Raw genomic sequence first — 18,953 nt, forward strand, 5'->3', positions numbered from 1 at the left:
GGGAAAGATACACAACCTAAAAACATATGGGCTTTTTCTGCTTCACTAAAAAAATCCCTAACTTGTCTTCTAGATAACCTCCAAATGGCAGATGAAACTAATTAAGACAATATCTTGTTAAGGAAAATATGTCAACATGGAAGTGTCTCAGCGCATCCAAGTCTGCTGGTTCTTGCAGCCTGGTGAAAAAGGAGAAGCAATTCTATTTTGCTTTGGGGACTTTTGGGGAGGAAAGTGAACCCAAACATCTCTTAGATATTGATCCCCCGACTTCTGGCCACCTGTATAACAACTTAGACCATTAGTAACATATATTTCTGTGCAGACAAGTGCTTCCAGCTCTTTATGCACTCTTGTAAATCACTGTGAAAAGCCACAGTTACAATTTTGCTAATGAACCCAGGGAATGGAGGAGTTTGCTCCTGTTGGTTTTCTCTAAGACAATTGCTGGTTATTGGGAGTGGATGTTAAAGTAGGTGCTTGTTGCTGCCTCATTCTGACCCTTTTATTATTAAAATAAGGTAAGGAAATTAAGGTAAGCTTGGGTTTAAGCAGAAAAACCTCAAGGTACCAGTGTATGAATTTTCTCTCAGCTGGTTTGATCTTATGTACTAAAGGCATGGCCATGATGTGGGAGATTTACCTATAAAATTAATTACCTGTTTTATATGTGTCTGTTTTAATTCCTACTCTAATAACCTGGATACTTAAAGTGTAGTTCTACTTTATGATCTCTAATATCAAAAAATTTAAAATCAAGATTAGGGTCACTTACTTAATTGGAAAATGCCCTTTATTGGATTTATTTTCTTGTTACAGCTTTTGACTGCAGGATTAAATTCTGAAATGATCAATACCTTGATTTGAAATGGAGCTTTTCCTGATTCTGTAAATGAAGTAATCCTTGTGGTGATGCTATGTGAGCACTGTGTGATTTTTATTTTGCTTTCTGCCAAAGGTGATGTAGCTGGCTGTGGTGATGACTGTAATAAGTTATTTCAGAGCACAGTTCATTACCCAGATACAATGCATCTGCTGTGGAAAATTGCAAAGAGCTTTATTCAAACATCAAATGATTTCAAAACATGCTTTTTTTTTTGCTGAAACTGGAGAAATGTGGAATTGCCTAAGTGTCTGGTTGACATTTGAACTGCTGAAAGCATTTCCATTTTAATACTTCAGACAGTTAGTATTTCTTAATATACATTTAATATATTTGGAAATGCCTGAACACTAACACATCTTAATCCTTATTCATCCGTATCTTTTAAATGACTTGTTTTGTTTGCTGAAGTTGAAATTCCATTGAAGTTGATGCTATTTGAGCTCTGAGAAGCTGGCCTCATTCACAGAGCAGAGCTGGCTGCTGTCCTTGGGGAAAATGAGATAAAATGCCCCAAGAGGGTTTCATTTGTCTGGGGTTTCTTGAAGGTGTTTGCTTCCCTGATTCAGGTTATAAACAGAAAGCCTTTTTTTAAGATTGTGTTTACTTGTAAAAAGATGACAGTACACTCTTTTTGTAGTAGCATTTTCAGTCACATCACAAATAACTGAAAAAGTTCTAAGTAACAGTTCTGGCCCAGCTTTGTTGAGCTACTAGCTGAAAGGACAGACAGTACTGAGCTTTCACCTGATAATGTTTTGTCATTTAATATTCAGAGAGCAGGGCTTGAGATGTACTGAGGCAAATTCAGAGTACCACATGTTGAATTTTTTAACTGAGCTCAGTAAAACAACTTGAACAACACAAGTGGATCTTTGTGCCTGTTGTGCCTGTTGCTATTCAGTCTTCCCTGTTTTATTTCTAGTAGTGATTTGACAGTATGAGAATTTAAATGCCTTCATAAATATAGGAATACTGCCATCGCCCCACTGATATGTCTGGATTTCATTTTCAGTGTTGTTAAGTGTTACACTGGTATATTATGTGGTAAAACTGCCATTGATAACTTAGTTTCTCCATCTCTACTTGAACATGTTGGGAAGTGTTTTGCATATATTGCCATATGCTGCTTCCATTATTTAAAGTGACAGCTGTAATTTCTCTGGTGGAATTAGGCTGTGTGCAGGGCTGTGTGCTCACTACAAACACTGCTCTTTGAGGAGAGCTCTCAGGCTGGGCTGAGCTCCCTGTAGAGCCACGTCCTTTCAAAAGCAAAGCTTTTCTTCTTCTCTTCTAGGTCTACTGAGACAGAAAAGCTTGAGTTTGAGGTTTCAGTTAATCATCTAATTTGTCAAAACACGTAATCAGCCAGAGGCCACTGCCTTTGACTTTATCTAGTCTTCTTTTATAGGCAGAATGATAGAAGAAACAATTATATCATTAGCATGGAACTGATTTTATTGCTATAAGGCTGCATGAATATAAATTTGTGTGTTGGGTTACTGAAGGACACTTCAAAGTGACTTTCAGCATACTGCTTGTTTTCTTTCTGGCCTGGTGACATGTGGTGTAGAGAACATTTTTTTTTAAGGCACATGTTCCTTAGTCTGGGGGAGGACAGTGGGAAGTCCAGAAGTTTATAACTTTTTCCAAGGAAGTTTGTGTTACAGGATCACTTTAAATTAAAAAAAAATCCTTCTTATTAGTTTTCATCTGTTTTTCTCTTCACAAAACTGTAGCTTATCCAAGTCCACAGAAATTTGTACAAAAGTCTGAATTTCTTTCTCTTTTGAAATCTTTGCCTTCAATAAAGAGGATCACATTCCTGAAACTGAAAACTAAGTGGCCATTATTGCCTGTTGGTAAATCTTTAATATGTTTGATGTAGACAAATAAGAAATGCTCTCAGAAAATAATTATTTCATTTATTTCATCTGTCACTTGCTGAGAATCCTATTGGAAGGCACCTGCAGGGGCTGTGTCAAAAAGTGCTGTATCCAAAAGTGTAATCTCACTGTTCAGATTGTTTGATTTTCTGTATAATGATGTGAGAAGAAATTCTCTTGTATCTCAGGTGGGTTGGTAGGGGACAGCAGGGATGGGTTACAACTGAAAACACTACTCCAGGGGCCTGATCTGAGTTTCAGCTCCTTTGGCCTTAAAATGTAGACAGTTCCCAGCAGAATCCTGTCCCCTGACTGAGTAGTGTTTCTGGGTCTTTTGCATTTGCACCACCAAGAACAGTATTCTTGGTGGTGCAAAATGAGATTACAAGAAAAAAAAAAAAAACAAAAAGAAAACAATAAGTAAAGAAAATTACTCTTTCTGACCAGGTTTTATCTTTTTTTGTATTTTTTCTGTGAGTGGAAGGTCATTGCAGATTTGTTAGTCATTTATACCAAAATATCTTAAGTATTGAACAATTGTGTAAACACAAGTCAAGAGAAAGTGAGCAAAGTATAAAAATCACTTTGGTCTTGTTTCTTATCCACATGGGTTTTATACAGTATTTCAGTGTTCACTTAGAACAGGACATGAGTGACGTCCAGGAGGTTATAGAGTGTGCAATAAATTTAGCTCAGAGAGAAAAAAGATATAGCAAATGCAGCCTGTTAAGAAGACCCTAAGTCCTCATGCTGTGGGCTTTCTGCATGGATAGAAACACATCTCACTGTGTAACACCTTTCTTTAAAAAGAGATTACAAAAGATACCAGGAATTGTTGTGATGATCTGGGAACAAAGGAGTGGAAAACAGAGGTAAGAGGTCAACCAGTAATGAAGCAAAATGAGGTATCTTCTTTGAACTGTAACAGCAAAAGTGAAAAGATTTGTAGAGAGCAGGGAGGAAAATCTTTCTGAGCATTCTCACAAACAAATGAGAACTGGGTGTATCTCTTGGGCAGAGCCAAAGGAAAGCTAGTTATGAAGAAAGCAGTGGGATCTAAAAGTTTGCTTGAGCTTAGTATCCAACACGATGAATTTGGTGTTAGTGCCTTTACACCCATTTTCCTTCAGTGTTGGGTTTTATCCTTTTTTTTTTTGTGTGTGTAAAAATGTATTTCTGCCTTTATTTCCTTAACATACAAGAGGTGGCTTAGGGGTGTGTTTCTGGGATCCCTGGTTTACAGACCCAGTTGCCCATAGTCTTCACCACTCTTTAGGAATTTGTTGGTTTTCTAAAGATGGTAATTTACTGCCAGGATGTGGAATCAGTACTTTGCATGAATGTTACCCACAGAATGTAAAAGTAATTTAGATTAGGACTAACCAAATACTTTCTGGTTCTGGTAAAAGGTTTGTGTGGAAGGAATAGGTGCTGTGAGAAGTCACAGCAGTGTACTGACATTTCTTGCTGTTAGTTTATAAAAAAATGTTTCCATGATTTTCAGCTTTATGTGAAACAAGAGTTCTGACTTCATTTTCATAGAGGACAACCATATAAATTTCAGCTAACACCCTCTCAGACAGCCTCAGGGGATACGACGGAAGGAGTGAGAATTCTTCCGTGCTTTGATGCATTGGTTGGGAAAGTTACACTCCTGTTAAGTGTGATGCATTTTATGTTAATAAACAAAAGATCATTAACTGAAGACTGAAGTGCTGCCAATCCTGAATCTTTCATGAGCAATAAATTCTCATTAAAAACCCCCTAGGGAAATGCATGTCCTTTCAAAAGAATTTCCACAGCACATCATCCCCATGTGACAAGTCTCCAGAGAAAAAATTTATACGAGGAAAAGTGATTGGGGGAATTTCTTAGCTCAACTTCCGAGTCCTTTGCAAAAAGAAAACCTTGTTTGCTTGTTTCTTCCTTTGTTTTTCATTTTCCAAGGTCATCTTGTATGCAGGCTCAGTGAAAAAAATAATTCACTTCTGTTAGAAATGGCTGACGGGGTTTGGGTCACCAACCAAAGAATTCATCATATAGCAGGGGATAGATATCTTCTGGATTCAAAAGAGCTGCTTAAGAAAAAAGCCCCAAAACATAAGTAAACCATACAGTAAAAATGGTATAAATCTGTATGCTGTAAGGATCTGACACTGCAAACTATCCATAACACCCCAACCAGGAACACAAGGACTGAGACTCTATCTGGTCTAGAGAAAGGCTTGACCCACATTAAAACTGAGCAGCAGACAGAGAGATGAGAATTTACACAGTCACAAGCTGGGAGACAGTGCTGAGAGCAATGGCACTGAGGAGGAACAGCTTTGCTTGCCCTAGCAGGAATTCTGGGCATGACCTGCTGGTTTGAAATCTGGAGTAGAGGAGAAGTGCTGAATGATGTGCTCAGGGCAGGCAAGATGGGAGATCTGCCCTTACACAGAGTGGTTGCTATCTGGTCCTTGCTCTGTCTCTTCTTTCTTGAATGTGCATTAAAAAATACACATTAAAAAAAATAATCTTCTGATAGCTCTATGGGCAGAGCTTCTCCATTCACATATCTGCTGTTCCTTTCCATGTCACCGGCTTCATCTAAAAGCAACATCTGCTTCAGCAGCACCTTCCTTGTGTTGGTGGCTGTTGTGTCACCAGGCCCATATCAGCTCTGCTGAATAGCCCAGTGTCACCAGCTTTGGTACTTCCAGCAAAGAGAGCAGGTGGTTTTGGGGATTAGGCCCAAAAAAAGCATCTTGTAGGGGTGAGCAAATCCATGCAAAATTTGCCCTGCTAAAACCTTAACTTTGCTTTCTGGTAAATGCAAGGTTTGCATAATGCATGGGCTATTTAATTTATAATGTGAAACCTTGTACTTTACATGTATTTCAGAGTTCAGTATTCTGGTGCTGTTTACTTGGTGTTTCCTGGCACTTGGGTTTTGATGTTTCATACTTGAGGAGGTTGCATTCAGGTTGATGGCCAGATGTAACTCCCTTGCCTGCTGCAATTTACTGCTCTGTGTTGGGGCTGTTTATGAAAAGAAGTCTGTAAGTATCTCCACTACTCTCTGCAGACTCTAGAGATGGGTAGAAAAATGTGGGGTTTTCCCTCCATTTTTGTATTTCTAGAAAACTAATTTTTGTCTTCTTTGGTCTGGAATCTCTGACCAAAAGAAAGGCTTCAGAGGAATATATCTGAAAAAAGAGTTGCAGTTGAATGCATAATCTCATGAATAATGGTCATAAAGTGAGACGCTCCAGGAGATTTTTAAAATGATTGCTTGGTATAATTCATAATTATCTCAATGATTTGGCACTGTATCACACAGACATTAATCTTTTATCCTCCACCTGAATATGTGCATAATGAGGGGGGAAAAATAATTTTCTTCCTATTTTTTTCTTAGTCAAGAATCTGCATTGATTGTGGTGGTTGATACCACATTCATGTCTTGCTTGGTGGCTCTATTTCTTGTCATTCTAATTATTTTGCAGTTACTAATGAAAGTTATAAATAAAGTTTTTTCTCTTCACTTGATGTTTTTTCTGCATCAGCAAGGTTAAAAACCATTTCAATGTTCAAAAGAAAAAAACCCATTTTACACTTTGGGTCTAGACCTCCTTAACTAGTTTGTTTTTGCCAAAAAAGGTACAAACTTTAAAGGTGGGCAGTATTGTGTAGTCAGTGCTAATAATGAAAGAAGACACTCCAACATTAATAAATAGATAAATAGAGATATTTATAGATAAATAGATATATTTAAAATGTTGTCTGAAATACCAATGAATCATTAAAGTTTCCTGCCTTGCACTCATAATTTCAGTGCTGAAAAGAAAGAAATATCAATGAAACAATAAAGATTGCTAGTGTGAGAGAGGATGCTTGTGTTAAAAATGCATTGCTGCCTGTTCCCATGCTCAGGCTCAGAGGAGGGGAATTTCCCTGCTCAGGTGTCCGTGCTGGGAGAGTAATTTGTCATGGAAACAATTCAGGGATAATCTGCCATGGACTCCTGATAACCTTTCCTTTCTTATTTCTTTGCCATAACCGTCTCACTTTTTAGCCAAAGACAATGTTTTTGCTTTTATTATGAAGGCTCTGCCCTCATGATGTTCCTCTCTTTTTCTCCTCCTTTCTGACTTGTTCTACCACGATTTCTTCCATGACATTTCCATTTGGTGTCTTGTTTGGATGCTTCTGGAAAGTAACTAGATGGTTGTCTTTGAACTTCTTCAGATTAATGTACATGAAAATCCACTAGAAATTGGTGAGGACCCCATGAGGATTGCTGATCCTTATTTTAAATTATAGTTATAATTTTCTCTTTCCTTGCTGTTAGTGTCACCCAAAGAAAATACAGCTTAAGTAAGTTACTACCTGTTTCACTTGTCCGGATTTGACAGAATCATGTCTTATAGAAGAGAAATTTAATGTAAATTGTATTTTCTGTAGACTTATCTTTTATTACCAATAAGTTAGCAGTGAATAGGAGCTGCTCCTCGCTGGTGGCTCATCCTATCTTTCCTGCTTCTGCCTGACAGCATTAGTGCTTCCATTATTGTAACTCCAGTCCCTGCGATTATTGTAAAAGCAGTTAAATAAAGCCTGTACTTCGCTCACCTTTAAATTTGCAATGAATATCTTTTTGTTGGGGATGACTCCTTTATTGGCAGACCTGGCTGAGGCACTGAGGCTCTGGAGCCCAGTTCCACAAGGCTCTGACATTTAGGGAGCAGTGAGGAAGGAGCCTCGCTGAGCGCCGCGCCCGCAGTCGGAGCTGAAAGAGGCGCGGGAGTTCACTGCAGCCATTCCAGCCTCAGCTCTTCCCCTGTCACATCTCATCCATCCCATGGGGTCAAGCCTGGTCAGCACTCGGATGGGAAACTCCCTGGAAAACCAAGAGCTGAGGGAGGCTGGGCACAAACTGCATCTCTGCACAAAGCAGCACCCTGCCCCTGGGTCAGTTGTTAGCACCGTGCTATGTTTAATCCGTGTTTGATGGGGTTTAGTTGTGTCTTTTTCTGGTTCATTGTAAAAAGAATGCTGTGGCTATAAATAATGATATAGGGGGAAAAAAGTTAAGGAGAAGTCATTTTGATAGGTGGTAGATAAGGAGTGGTTCCAAGGCACAAGGACGCTTTGCAAATTCGGATTCTAAGTCTCTGTCTGTCTTCTGTTTGCTTTTACTCCATGAGAACAAAGTATTTATTCACCTTCTGAATCTCACAGCAATAGTGTAGAGTGAAAATTTGGTTGGGATTTCTCTGCTCCAAAATAGCCTCCAGAAGGCATGGAAGGACTCACTGGAATATGGCTTGGCCTCTGTGCTTGGTCACCAACAATAAAACAAATGTTCATTGTATTTTCAAAGCTTGACTTTGTCAGTGGTGATTTGATGGCTTTTCAAATAGTCAAAGTTATAAAATGACAAGGGAAGGTGGGCTTCACTTTGTGGTGCATGATGCTTCTAAATGAAATTGCTTCCGAGTGAAAATTCCAAGACAGGATGAAACACGAAGAAAGCACATTCCTGTTCTTGAATAAAAAAAGGTGGGTAGAGAAACAAATTAGTAACTTAGAAGCTTCATACCTATTGAATTTTGTTGTGCAGAGAAAATTAAAAAATTGCTTGGAAAATAGGAAAAGTTTGAAATCTTCATCAATGTTGACACTTTTTGAAAATATAAGAGCTGTCAATGCATTCTTAAAGGTTGTGGGGCTGATCAGGACAGGAAAGGACAGGGTCAGGGTGGATGCAGCCCCTCTCCCAGGGGATCATAGGGCTTAAAGTTTGCTGAAGCATTAACTTAAGTTTCAGATGATATTTCTGAAATATTTCCCGTTCTTTTTGAGTCTTGACTGTGTTCTTCATTAAAGATAAAATTACATTTCATCATTAAAACAGTACTTAATTACTGTTTACCACTGAAAATATATCCTGGTTCTGTATAGCTTAGGTCTTGGCAAATGGTTATATTGCAGCACAATTTTACTTTATTCAGAAGCTAATTTAAGTAATAGCTTTTTTTGTTAGATGGAGGTGCAAAACCCTATATCTGGCAGTTTCTGAATCTGAGGTTTCCAAATAAAAATGAAGATCAAAGTTTGGGAAGCTGAAGTACCCTGCTAGTACCCTGCAATACAGAAAGAACAACTGAGAAAAACGGATGGACCCAGTGTGGCTTTTATTGTGGTGCTTGATCTGAGGAGGTGTGCTACCACATCAGGAGGTGTATCAACATTTGTTCAGAATTAGGGGATCATTCTGATAGTTCTGATAATTAGGTAGGGGCTTGTGCCTGAATTGTCTTCCCTGCCTCTGTCCTGGTGGATGGGGAGAAGCTGGAGCAGGGCAGCTCTGTGGTGGAGCCCTGAGCTGTTACTGTCACCTGATACAGCGTTTCTTTTGTCTGGCAGTTGAATGAGTCAAACCTGGTGGAAAAGGACAGTGAAGAAGGAATTTTAGTCTAAGGAGAATTCTGAATATGCAGAATTATTTAGCACATTTGTGTTTTTCTTGGACTAAATGGGCTTTCCTCAAACTGTTGTTTTTTTAGAACAAGGTACTGCAGTATCTACCAGTGATACTGGATTTGAAATGTATCTTTCTTCCATGCACACACTGGCTACTTTTGTGCTTGGTTCCATCTGGAAAGGATATAATTGAATCTTTGTTTGGCTTCTTTAATTATTTCTTTGCAAAGTCCTTGGCTGGGAATTTTGCCACTTACAATACAAATATTCAAACCTAAGAGCATAAACTGTGCTTTCAAAGAGCATTTTTGTAAACCTTTTATCGTTTGGAGGTTTTTCAAAAGAGAACATGAGACCTCCTCAATGAACATGTTTTAATTTTTTTAATCCCCAGAGAAGATTTTGTTTCCTTGCAGGTTGGCTTTAGTTGCTAATTAACTTTGTTAATTAAACATGCTATAGGGATGAAACATGCTTGATTAAAAATAAATAAAACCATATAGCAACAAAGTGATGCTACTGTTTTTTCCTATTTAAAAGCTTAGATTAAAAAACAAGATTAACTTTGAAGCTGCATGTCAAATGTTCTTTGCATTTGAAACATCTGAAAGGCTAAAGCAGCTAAAATCTTATGGTTTTTGCAACTCAATCATAGCAAAATGTTTATTCAGTCGTGACACCATGTTAAAAATGGGGGCTGAGAGTAGTCACTGAAGGTGCTGCCTTAATCAGAACTGACTGAGATGGTGGATAATAACCACAGGGTTTATTTGGTCATCCTTAGACATGAAGGTCCTTGTTTTTTCCTGTCATCTATCTCATATGGAAACTTCCAACACTGCAAATTAGTTTCAAATGCTGTTGGCTTGTGCAGGGAGTCTGAGCACGTTCCTTGCCCTGCACACCGGCATGTTTGTGTGGAGGTGGTGGGAAATGGCTCACAGCAGGCAGTGGGCCAAGTGCATCCCTGACAAAGCTCAGGAACAGCCTCAGGGATGCTTGTGGTCCACAGACATGCTGAGCTGCTGCCACTCATCCTGCCCAGAGGAGGGAAACCATCTGATGGTCTGGCTGTGAGTCCACAGCTCCTTCACCTGGGGAGCGCAGGTGGGAGGGAGGAAGCAGGAGCACAAAGTTTGCTTACCTCAAAGCTGGCTATTTGTAGACAGTGTTGGAAAAGTTGTCTCTTCTGTACCCACTATGGCACCTTTTTTTTTCCCCTCCTCTACATAATAGTCAGGTTTCTTTTTCATTTTCTGCTATTTAAAAGTAGTTCTGTTCCTAACAGCAGCAATGCTATAAACAAAGTTAGAGAATGCTTTGCTGTCCTTCACTGGGAAAATTGCTAAGAAAACCCTTTGGGAATGTCAGCCAGGATCCTCACCCAGACAGGGAATACCTGGCATTGATGGAGGAGCCTCCTTTGTGAATGGACCTTGAGTGAAATTTATTCTCATAAAATTCCAGAAATGTGTAACTGATTCCATGTTGGAGTTAACATGGAGTAAGGGAAGTAGGAGTATTCCTGATGTAGGAGACGTAGCTAAATAAATCTCTCTAGACTACTGGCAGGAAGTGCATGGAGGAGTGGTTTGTGGGGGGTTTGTTTATTTTCCCCCACCCCCCACATATTTTCTCATAAAATAGCTTTAGGCATTTGTTTTGCAATTAAAAGGTCAAAACCTCCTCAAAGGGAATACTTGCTTTTTCCACTAGAACATATTAGGGCACTGAAGCAGTGCAAAAATGCAAGGGGCTATTTCCAGCAGATGAACTAAACCCTAAAAATAGGATTAACCAGTTTTATAATTTGCCTGTGATGGTATCTGAGCAAGGAAGGGGGGAAGTGGTACGTGTGTTTTAGAAGATGAGTTTAGGACACCTATGTTAAGGCTCTTGACTAATTGCACTTCTCAATTTTCCATAATTTTTCGCATTTGCCAAAGAGGGTCTTGATATCATGCTGGAGAACGCAAACACAATTTCTACAAGGCTGTGGCCGTGTTATCTTCAACTTTTGCTGATATTCAGTGCTTTCAGCATCATCCCTGTTTACAGATCAGGATTTTGGCAATGCCTGGTGCTAATCTGATACCCACAGTTGTTGGCTGTATGAGGAATGCTGAGGGGTGCTCAGTGACAGAGACTCAGCTTAAACACCACATCTTCTGCTGAAATGGAGAGGGGGCCTGGTGCAGTGACCCAGGCATTCACTGAGCTGTGGCTGAGTGACAGGAGAGCTGTCATTCCACAGGAATTAGGCAGGCACGTGCAGATTCTCCTCATCAGGAATGGTTCCTGAGAAATGGTTTAAAGGCTACTTTTTTTTCTGCAGGTTTGGGAATGAAATACCATAGAGCAGTTAGTTTTCCATGCTGGATGAGACTGACCCAGTCAATGATAGGAGCGTTTTTTGAGCCTGGGTCCTACTTCTTCCCTGGCTTGGCACTTTTGGGGGGTTTTTGGGGGATGAAGTTTCCCCAGGCCATACAATGGGAAATGATCTTTCCTTTTCAATCTATGCTAATCACTCCTTTTCATTTCTTTCTTACAACTTTTCAGTGTACTTGAAAATGTGTTGTGGTTGCCAAATCCTTAATTAAACAAATTAACTATTAGTTGAGTCGAGCCAAATATTTGTATAGGGATCTTATATGAAAAAAGGCTAATTAAAAAAAAATCTAATAATTCAGTGGTTGCAAAATGCATCACAGTGTGTTTATATATAGAATAGATGGTTTTAATTTCAATTTTATGCGTATATTTATTGATGATGCAATAAATCTGGCATGTGTTAGTATGGTGCAGAATCAAGCTGATGTGCAGGGCTATAGGAAAATAAATAACACAATCTGATTTGCACAGTCTGCTTCCATATCACCAGCATGATGAGCTGCTTTGTTGTTTGAATGAAGCAAATGATGTTTGGATTCAGCTGATTTATTGACAGCTCTGTCAAACTGCCATGAAATGAAATAATAACACAACCACCAGATACTGCAGGGGAGCAGAGGGAGGAGAGCGGGGCCTGCCGGGGGTTACCCCAGCGATGTGCAGGAATGGGGGAGCCAGGGGAGAATGAACTGCTGCTCACAGGCTTTTCTTTCCTCAGGGAGAAGCTGTGTGTGGCTCGGCTGCAGCGGGAGGTTGCCCAGAGTAAGAGCGAAGGAGCCATGGTAAGCTGTGCCTACTCACTGCTTTGCAATCCTTGTCTTACTCACCTTTGGGCTGGCTGAAGGTGGTCACCAGAGTGTCCAGGTCTTGGACACAACAAAAGGTTTCCAATTTACGGCATAAATTGGCATAAATGTGAGGAAAATGTTCATAAATGTGAGGAAACTCAAGGCTTTGCTTCCTTGGAAAAGCCATGGGAGAGAAAAGCTGCTTCCATTCCTCACTGGAATTAGAAGCAAGGCAAGCACAGAAAGGCAATTTCAGATCAAAAAGCAGTAGATTTACTTGCCTGTGAAATCTTAGCCAACCACAGAAAAATGAAAGAACACAAGCATGGAAGCTTAGAAAAACCCCTCAATCTGATAATTTTGTAAATCATGTAATGCTCCTTGTATCTTCATTTTTTGTGTACCAATTCATGAGATTAGCCTTGTGAGCAAAAGATGAAATGGCAGATTTTTAGTTGACCACAAACCTCAATTTATAGAGTGCCTTATCTCTTCAAAACAATTTTCTTTGGGAGCTAACATGTGCTGAGTGTGCTTAATTACTTAATATCTGAGGAACTGTTTCCATCTGTTAAGGAGTTTGTTTGTCCCTGTCTTCAGATAAAATATCTTAAGCTTCCATGGGTTAAAGCAGACTTGTTCAAAAACCTTAAAACCCAAACTATCCCCTTGAACATATGTGGAAGTGCCACTGATCTGAGTGATTGTACAGTTGGCTGTGAAAGACTTTGGTGGTCCCAAGTTTGTTTAACTTTGTGGGGAGCAGCTGTAGCAGCTCTGGGGAGGGGATGCTCTGTGAACTGTGTGCTGCAGGGTCCTTAAAATCCCACGTGCCTCCAGTGAGTGCCATTTATAAACCCTTAGTGATTAACATGGTGAGGTGAGGTTTGGAGGGACCTAAGTGCCAAGTGGGAGAAACCAGCTCTGGGTTTATTGCTCTCACCATGGCCCCAGATGTGCCCAGCCCAGCTGTGGGAGCCGCTGCCTGCTCCCACCCAACACCACCCCCATGTTCCTGGCCTTGGGATCTGCAGCATGGCTGGGCTGGCCACAAGGAGACTTTGGGATGGGGTTTAAGCAGTTGAGAAGCCTGGCCCGTGGGTAATTTATGAGAATGGGCACAAAAGTCTTGGAGGAACTGAGGAACAAACTTTTATCAGGTAAAGTTGCAACCCAGGAGTCCATGACTGAGATAAAATTCCTGCTACCTCCAGGAGGAATTTTGCCTGAGGAAGAATGGCAAAGATCAGGCATTGGATTTGCAATTGCATTTTAGTTTTCAGTGTAAATAAATGTCAAAATCTGGGAAGAGCTGTTTACTCTATTTGAAATATTTCCTTTATTTTTTTTTTAACTAGCATTCCCTTGGAGGCATAGCAGTAATATAATATATTGAGTGTAAAATATACTTAGTGGGATAATCCCATACGATATGAAATGAGCAATACTGATTAACCTTCTAGAGCTGCTGAGGCTTTTGGTATGTGCACCCCCGTTGTTGTCTCCTCTCTTGCCTGTCACACACTTTTATGCCTTTCACTATGGGTTTGTGGACCACTTCTCTCTGTAACCAGGGTATAATTTTGTATGATTTGTTGAGAGGCCAAATGTTGTAACCCATTAGGAGCTGACAGGTAGCTCTCTGGGGGCGCAGTCTTCCCCCAGGGTAAATACTGGGTCGTTTTTTCCCTCTTCCCTGAGGGTAATATGCACAATTATCCTGAGCTAGAGCCAGCGCGCCTGTAGAGACGATTGCTTTGAAGCAGTTGATGTATGGAAAGTTCTTTGTGTCTCAGAGCTGGTGATTTTAATATGAAACACAGCAGTCATTAATTAACATTAATGAACTTGCGGGACTGTGAGCAGTGTGAGAGCAGCGAGGGTCTAAGGGCTGGAGCATTTGAACCCAGGGGAGGCCTGGGATTAAGAAAGTCGTGGAGCCGCATTCCCAGGGCGAGGAGCCGGCAGCGCATCCTGCCTTTGGAGCAGATCCTTTCCAAAGTAGCAGATTCTTTCCAAACACTTGTAGCCAAATTTCGGCGAGGGATTGTGAGCTAGCAAGCCCTTGGCAAGCAGGGGGCTCCCTCCCGAGCAGCACTGGCTGCCAGCAGCCTGGCTGCAGGGTGCCCAGCCTGTGTGCTGCTCTGTTCCCTGTGATGGGCATCCCCCGGGGACAGCAGGCTGGGCAGGGCCACCAGCCAGCCACAGGGCGCCCGAGGGCCTGGCCATGCTGTCACCGGGATCAAAGCAATGGCATCCCCCAGCCTCCCTGCCAGCGACAGGCCACGGCTTTATTTAATCACTAATTAGCTAATCGCCTTTACTCGCTCCCGTTTGCTTTTTGTTTGTTGTGCTGGTTAGACTGGAGTGGAGGTTTTCATGGAACCAGCTCCTTTGTTTGGGAAGGGCACAGGTGACAGCACGTGTCACCTTTAGTGGCACCTCCAGTGCCTCGCTGGGTCTCGTGGAGGGCGTTCTTGCAGTGGGAAGCAAGGCAGGGAGCACAGGGAGCTGCCCTGCATCCTGAGAGCTGTGCAGGGCATCACACCAGCCTTTGGCAGGCTGGCACCTCATGTAACACCCACTAGCGGTTTCTGCTTCTTTAAAAAAAACCCAATTATTTGGGTTTTGCTGGCACAGATAGGTCAGGAGGGTAAGAAGTGCCCACTTTATGTAAAACACATAAGGGTGTGTGTTCGTAAGGCTCGCTGGCTGGACAGTGTTCAGGCAGAAAGGGACCTGGGGGTACTGGTCAACAGCCAGTTGAATATGAGCCAGCAGTGTGCCTCGGTGGCCAAGAAGGCCCATGGCATCCTGGCCTGCATTAGGAATTGTGTGGCCAGCAGGAGCAGGGAGGTCATTCTTCCCCGGTACTCAGTGCTGGTGAGGCCTCACCTTGAGTGCTGTGTCCAGTTCTGGGCCCTCTGTTTGGGAAGGACGTTGAGATGCTTGAGCATGTCCAGAGGAGGGCAGCAAGGCTGGTGAGGAGCTTGGAACACAAGCCCTGTGAGGAATGTTTGAACGAACTGGGGCTGTTTAGCCTAGAGAAGAGGAGGCTTAGAGGTGACTTTACTGCTCTCTACACCTTCCTGAAGGGAGGCTGTGGACAGGTGGGGATAGGTCTCTTGCACCGGGCAGCAACTGACAGGACAAGAGGACACAGTCTCCAGCTAGGTCAGGGAAGGTATAGGTTGGATATTAGGAAAAAAAATTTCACTGAAAGAATAATAAAGTACTGGAATGCTCTTCCCAGGGAGGTGGTAGAATCACCATCTCTGGATGTGTTTAAAAAAAGACTGGACATGGCACTTGGTGCTATGGTCTGGTTGAGGTGTTAGGGCATAGGTTGGACTTGATGATCTTAGAGATCTCTTCCAACCTCATTATTCTGTGATTCTGTAAGGGTGAACAGAGTCAGGGAGCAGGGAATGTGTGCCCTGTCCCTGTGGGTGCTGGAAGGACGTGTTGCAGTGGGTTTTCCCTGTCCTTCCCGCTTGAGTTCACCCAACACCCAGGAACCACAGCAAGGTGGACACGTACATAAAACCAGTGACTAATAAACACAAAGCATGTGCTGTAGAAGCTGCTTACACTGGGGTGGCTTTGCTCACAAAATGGGTCTGTGGATCTGTAAACATCTGGTGAGTGATGATGGAATGGATGTGTACAAGGAGAGGTTTTCCTGAGGCTGAAGATCAGGTGGTGTGTGCTGTGTGGTACCAGCATGTAGGACCCACAGTGCTCCCCAAATAATTGGGCTTTTGCTATGTCCCAGAGTTACAGTTTTCCTGACTGATTTGTTACTGGAAGGTACTACAGAAGATGAAATGAAGATGCTTGCTTTCAAGACAAACATCACCAAAGCCATACAAGTAATCTTGCAATATGTTTGTATGGAAAATCTGATACCTCATATAGTGGATTATGTGGATTTTGACTTTAACTGTGAACTGAATCATTCAGGCTGAATACCTGACAATTGCTCAAGTTTCTTTATTTTATGAACCACCATCAGTAAATATTGATTTTTCACTATCAAAATGTGGAATTATTGCAAATACATCCATTGAAAGTTCCAGCAGCACTGACCCAGGATTGTTTGGCTCTTCCTGTCACTCATGGTCTTTTATTTCATAGTGTGCATGTTCACAATTTTCTTAGTCATGTCTCTTCTGACTCATCAAGGATGACTCTTTGTAAAGGAAATTGAGGTGATCAGTTCATCTGTGTACACTTCTCACTGCATTTGATGGGGACTGTGCAGGTGTCTGTAGTGACAGAGATCCCATTTTTAAAATAAGCAGCTTTGAAAGCAAATCACAAATTTATTTCAAAACATTCTGAAGACTGAAAACCACGTTAGTCATCAAAGTATTTTTATATATTTGAAGTGCATGAATTTGCACCTTTGGACACAAAACATGATGAGGAAAAGTGTGCATTGTGAAATTTTCTTAACAGTGAACAGTGCCAGGTTAGGGGAAAAATATGAGAACAGTAACAGTAGAATTCTTGTGGCAGAGTGTTGTTTTAGCAGAAACTAGTTTAAAAGCCTAAAATGAACCAAAAGGATATACAATCACATTTTGATAACTTGAATAAGTTTAATAATTACCCAGAGAAAAGTTACATTTTTTTATTTGATACCTTTATTTGTATCTGTGCTATACAGTTTTGTTGGTTTGTTCTTTCCATCCTAGTCCTTTAGTTCAACTCTGTTTTCCATTAGTTCAGTGGCCTGTAACCTACATAAAAGAAATTGTACCAGTCTGGCAATTTAGCTGTGAAGGTTAAAGTGGGATGCTACTGCCTTTTATATCTACATGGATTTCACTTAGGGTGGGCCCTAGGCTCTGATTTACCATGTGTCCTGCTGCGCCTTTAAGTGATGCAAAGTGATTATCATGGGCTCTTCCTGGTGCCCATCTATCCCACACCTGCACCCTTTTGTTGAAAACACACCATGTTAAGTGAATGTGAGCTCCCCACTGAATAGGTTTCCACCCTCTGGTAATCCTTCTGCATTAGATTGATTTATGAATGTATCAGATTCTTTGTTAGCATGTAAACCACTAATTAATTTAAAGCTCTCTGTGGAAAAATTAAAGCCCTGGTTAAGGCTTTCAACAGGCTCAGATGGTGCTAATAATGGAAAAACAAGTTATATTAATGAGTTTTGATGCGATCAGCACAATTCTTGCTTTACAAACAGTTTTTGCAGTAAAACAGTGGAGACTGCAAGTTTTTAAATAAAGAGTGGAAGAAATAAAAAAGGCTTAAAAAACTCGCAGAGTCAGTAACATGTCCCATTATTATAAGGAACTGAGTCACTTCTGCTTGTTAGAACTTTCTTAAATGTAGTGGATTTAGATATATGTAACAGTCTTTTCAAAAACCACGGGAAGTGCAAACCACTCTTGTTGCCAGATTGAAACGTAAATTGTAATCAGCTTTGAGAAGATCTGTCTCTTCTCATCAAGCGCTGCCAAACTGGAGCGTTCACGTGGAGATGGATGTGTTCAAGTGCAGAAAAGGTCTTGACTAAAATTGCATTAAAGTCAGTTGAAAGTTTGACTGTGTTCTCATATTTCCCAAATTACCTGGGGGTTTGTATGTGTTTTCAGTTGTTTGCTCTTTACTCCAGTTCAGGCTTTTAGCATGGGTGCTAGTTTTTGGTGAGAAGAAAGAGACCATACCCCAGCTTGAAGGTGCTGTGTTGAGCTGAGTTAAATGAAGATAGAAAGCAAATTTTTTTTTTTTAAATTCTTGTAGGAAGCTGAAATGCACAGTTGGAGAGGCAGCCCATGATTGTAGGAAAGGGTGCCTCTCCTGGGAGCTGCATTTACCCCTCGTGGTGCTCAGCTCTCCCAGGGCACTGAGACTCAGCCGCCACCCCAGCGCTGTGCTCAGCTCCGCAGCTGACGTTGATGCTGCCCCATTCATCAGCTGCAGGGTCAGCGTGCCCAGAGCCCCAGCTCCCGACATCTGCACTACATACCAGGCTTTTAGGGAAGAGGGGAATGCTCAGGCTGCTCTGGAGCCAGGGTGTTGCAGTTGGCAGCAGAATGTCCTGCCATGAGCACAGAGGTGCTCACTGTCACTGGTGTGATGAATCCTTCCATCCCCTTTGGCCATGGGGGAGGCTGCTGTGGCAGAAGCACCCGGGTCATTTAAAAATAGAGGATATTTAGTAATAAATGAAGTGTTAAAGATGAGGTACGAAAGGCTAAATGTTCTTTCCCACCTTCTGGGTCCTTATGTTCTAGGAAAGCATCTATCTGTGCTTTAATTAGAAAGTAACAGAGAGAGAGTGCAAGTAGCTGTTTTGAAATGTCTCATTGAATATAAAATATCCTAAGCCAGAAAGAAGCAATCTGACCCTTGTGCTGCCCTCTCTGTGAAGCTGTGTATTTATGCACAGATAGCCCTGCTGTCTGGCTCCCTTTTCTCAGAAACTCCATCATACAGCCCTCATGGAAGCTCAGTGACATTAGTAGCAGCTTTAGCATCAATAATGATTATCGAAATTCT

General features: G+C 41.4%; 1 protein-coding gene across 1 annotated transcript in view; it reads left to right on the forward strand.

The window, feature by feature from the left end:
* NCKAP5 (NCK associated protein 5) overlaps positions 1-18,953 on the forward strand; it is a 378,197-nt gene that overhangs the window by 168,624 nt on the left and 190,620 nt on the right. The window contains exon 5 of the mRNA XM_031056009.1: positions 12,353-12,416. Within this exon, the coding sequence (XP_030911869.1) occupies positions 12,353-12,416 (64 nt within the window). The remainder of the gene's footprint in view (positions 1-12,352; positions 12,417-18,953) is intronic.

This window comes from Geospiza fortis, unplaced genomic scaffold (assembly GCF_000277835.1).
Source record: "Geospiza fortis unplaced genomic scaffold, GeoFor_1.0 scaffold112, whole genome shotgun sequence".
Classification (NCBI taxonomy): domain Eukaryota; kingdom Metazoa; phylum Chordata; class Aves; order Passeriformes; family Thraupidae; genus Geospiza; species Geospiza fortis.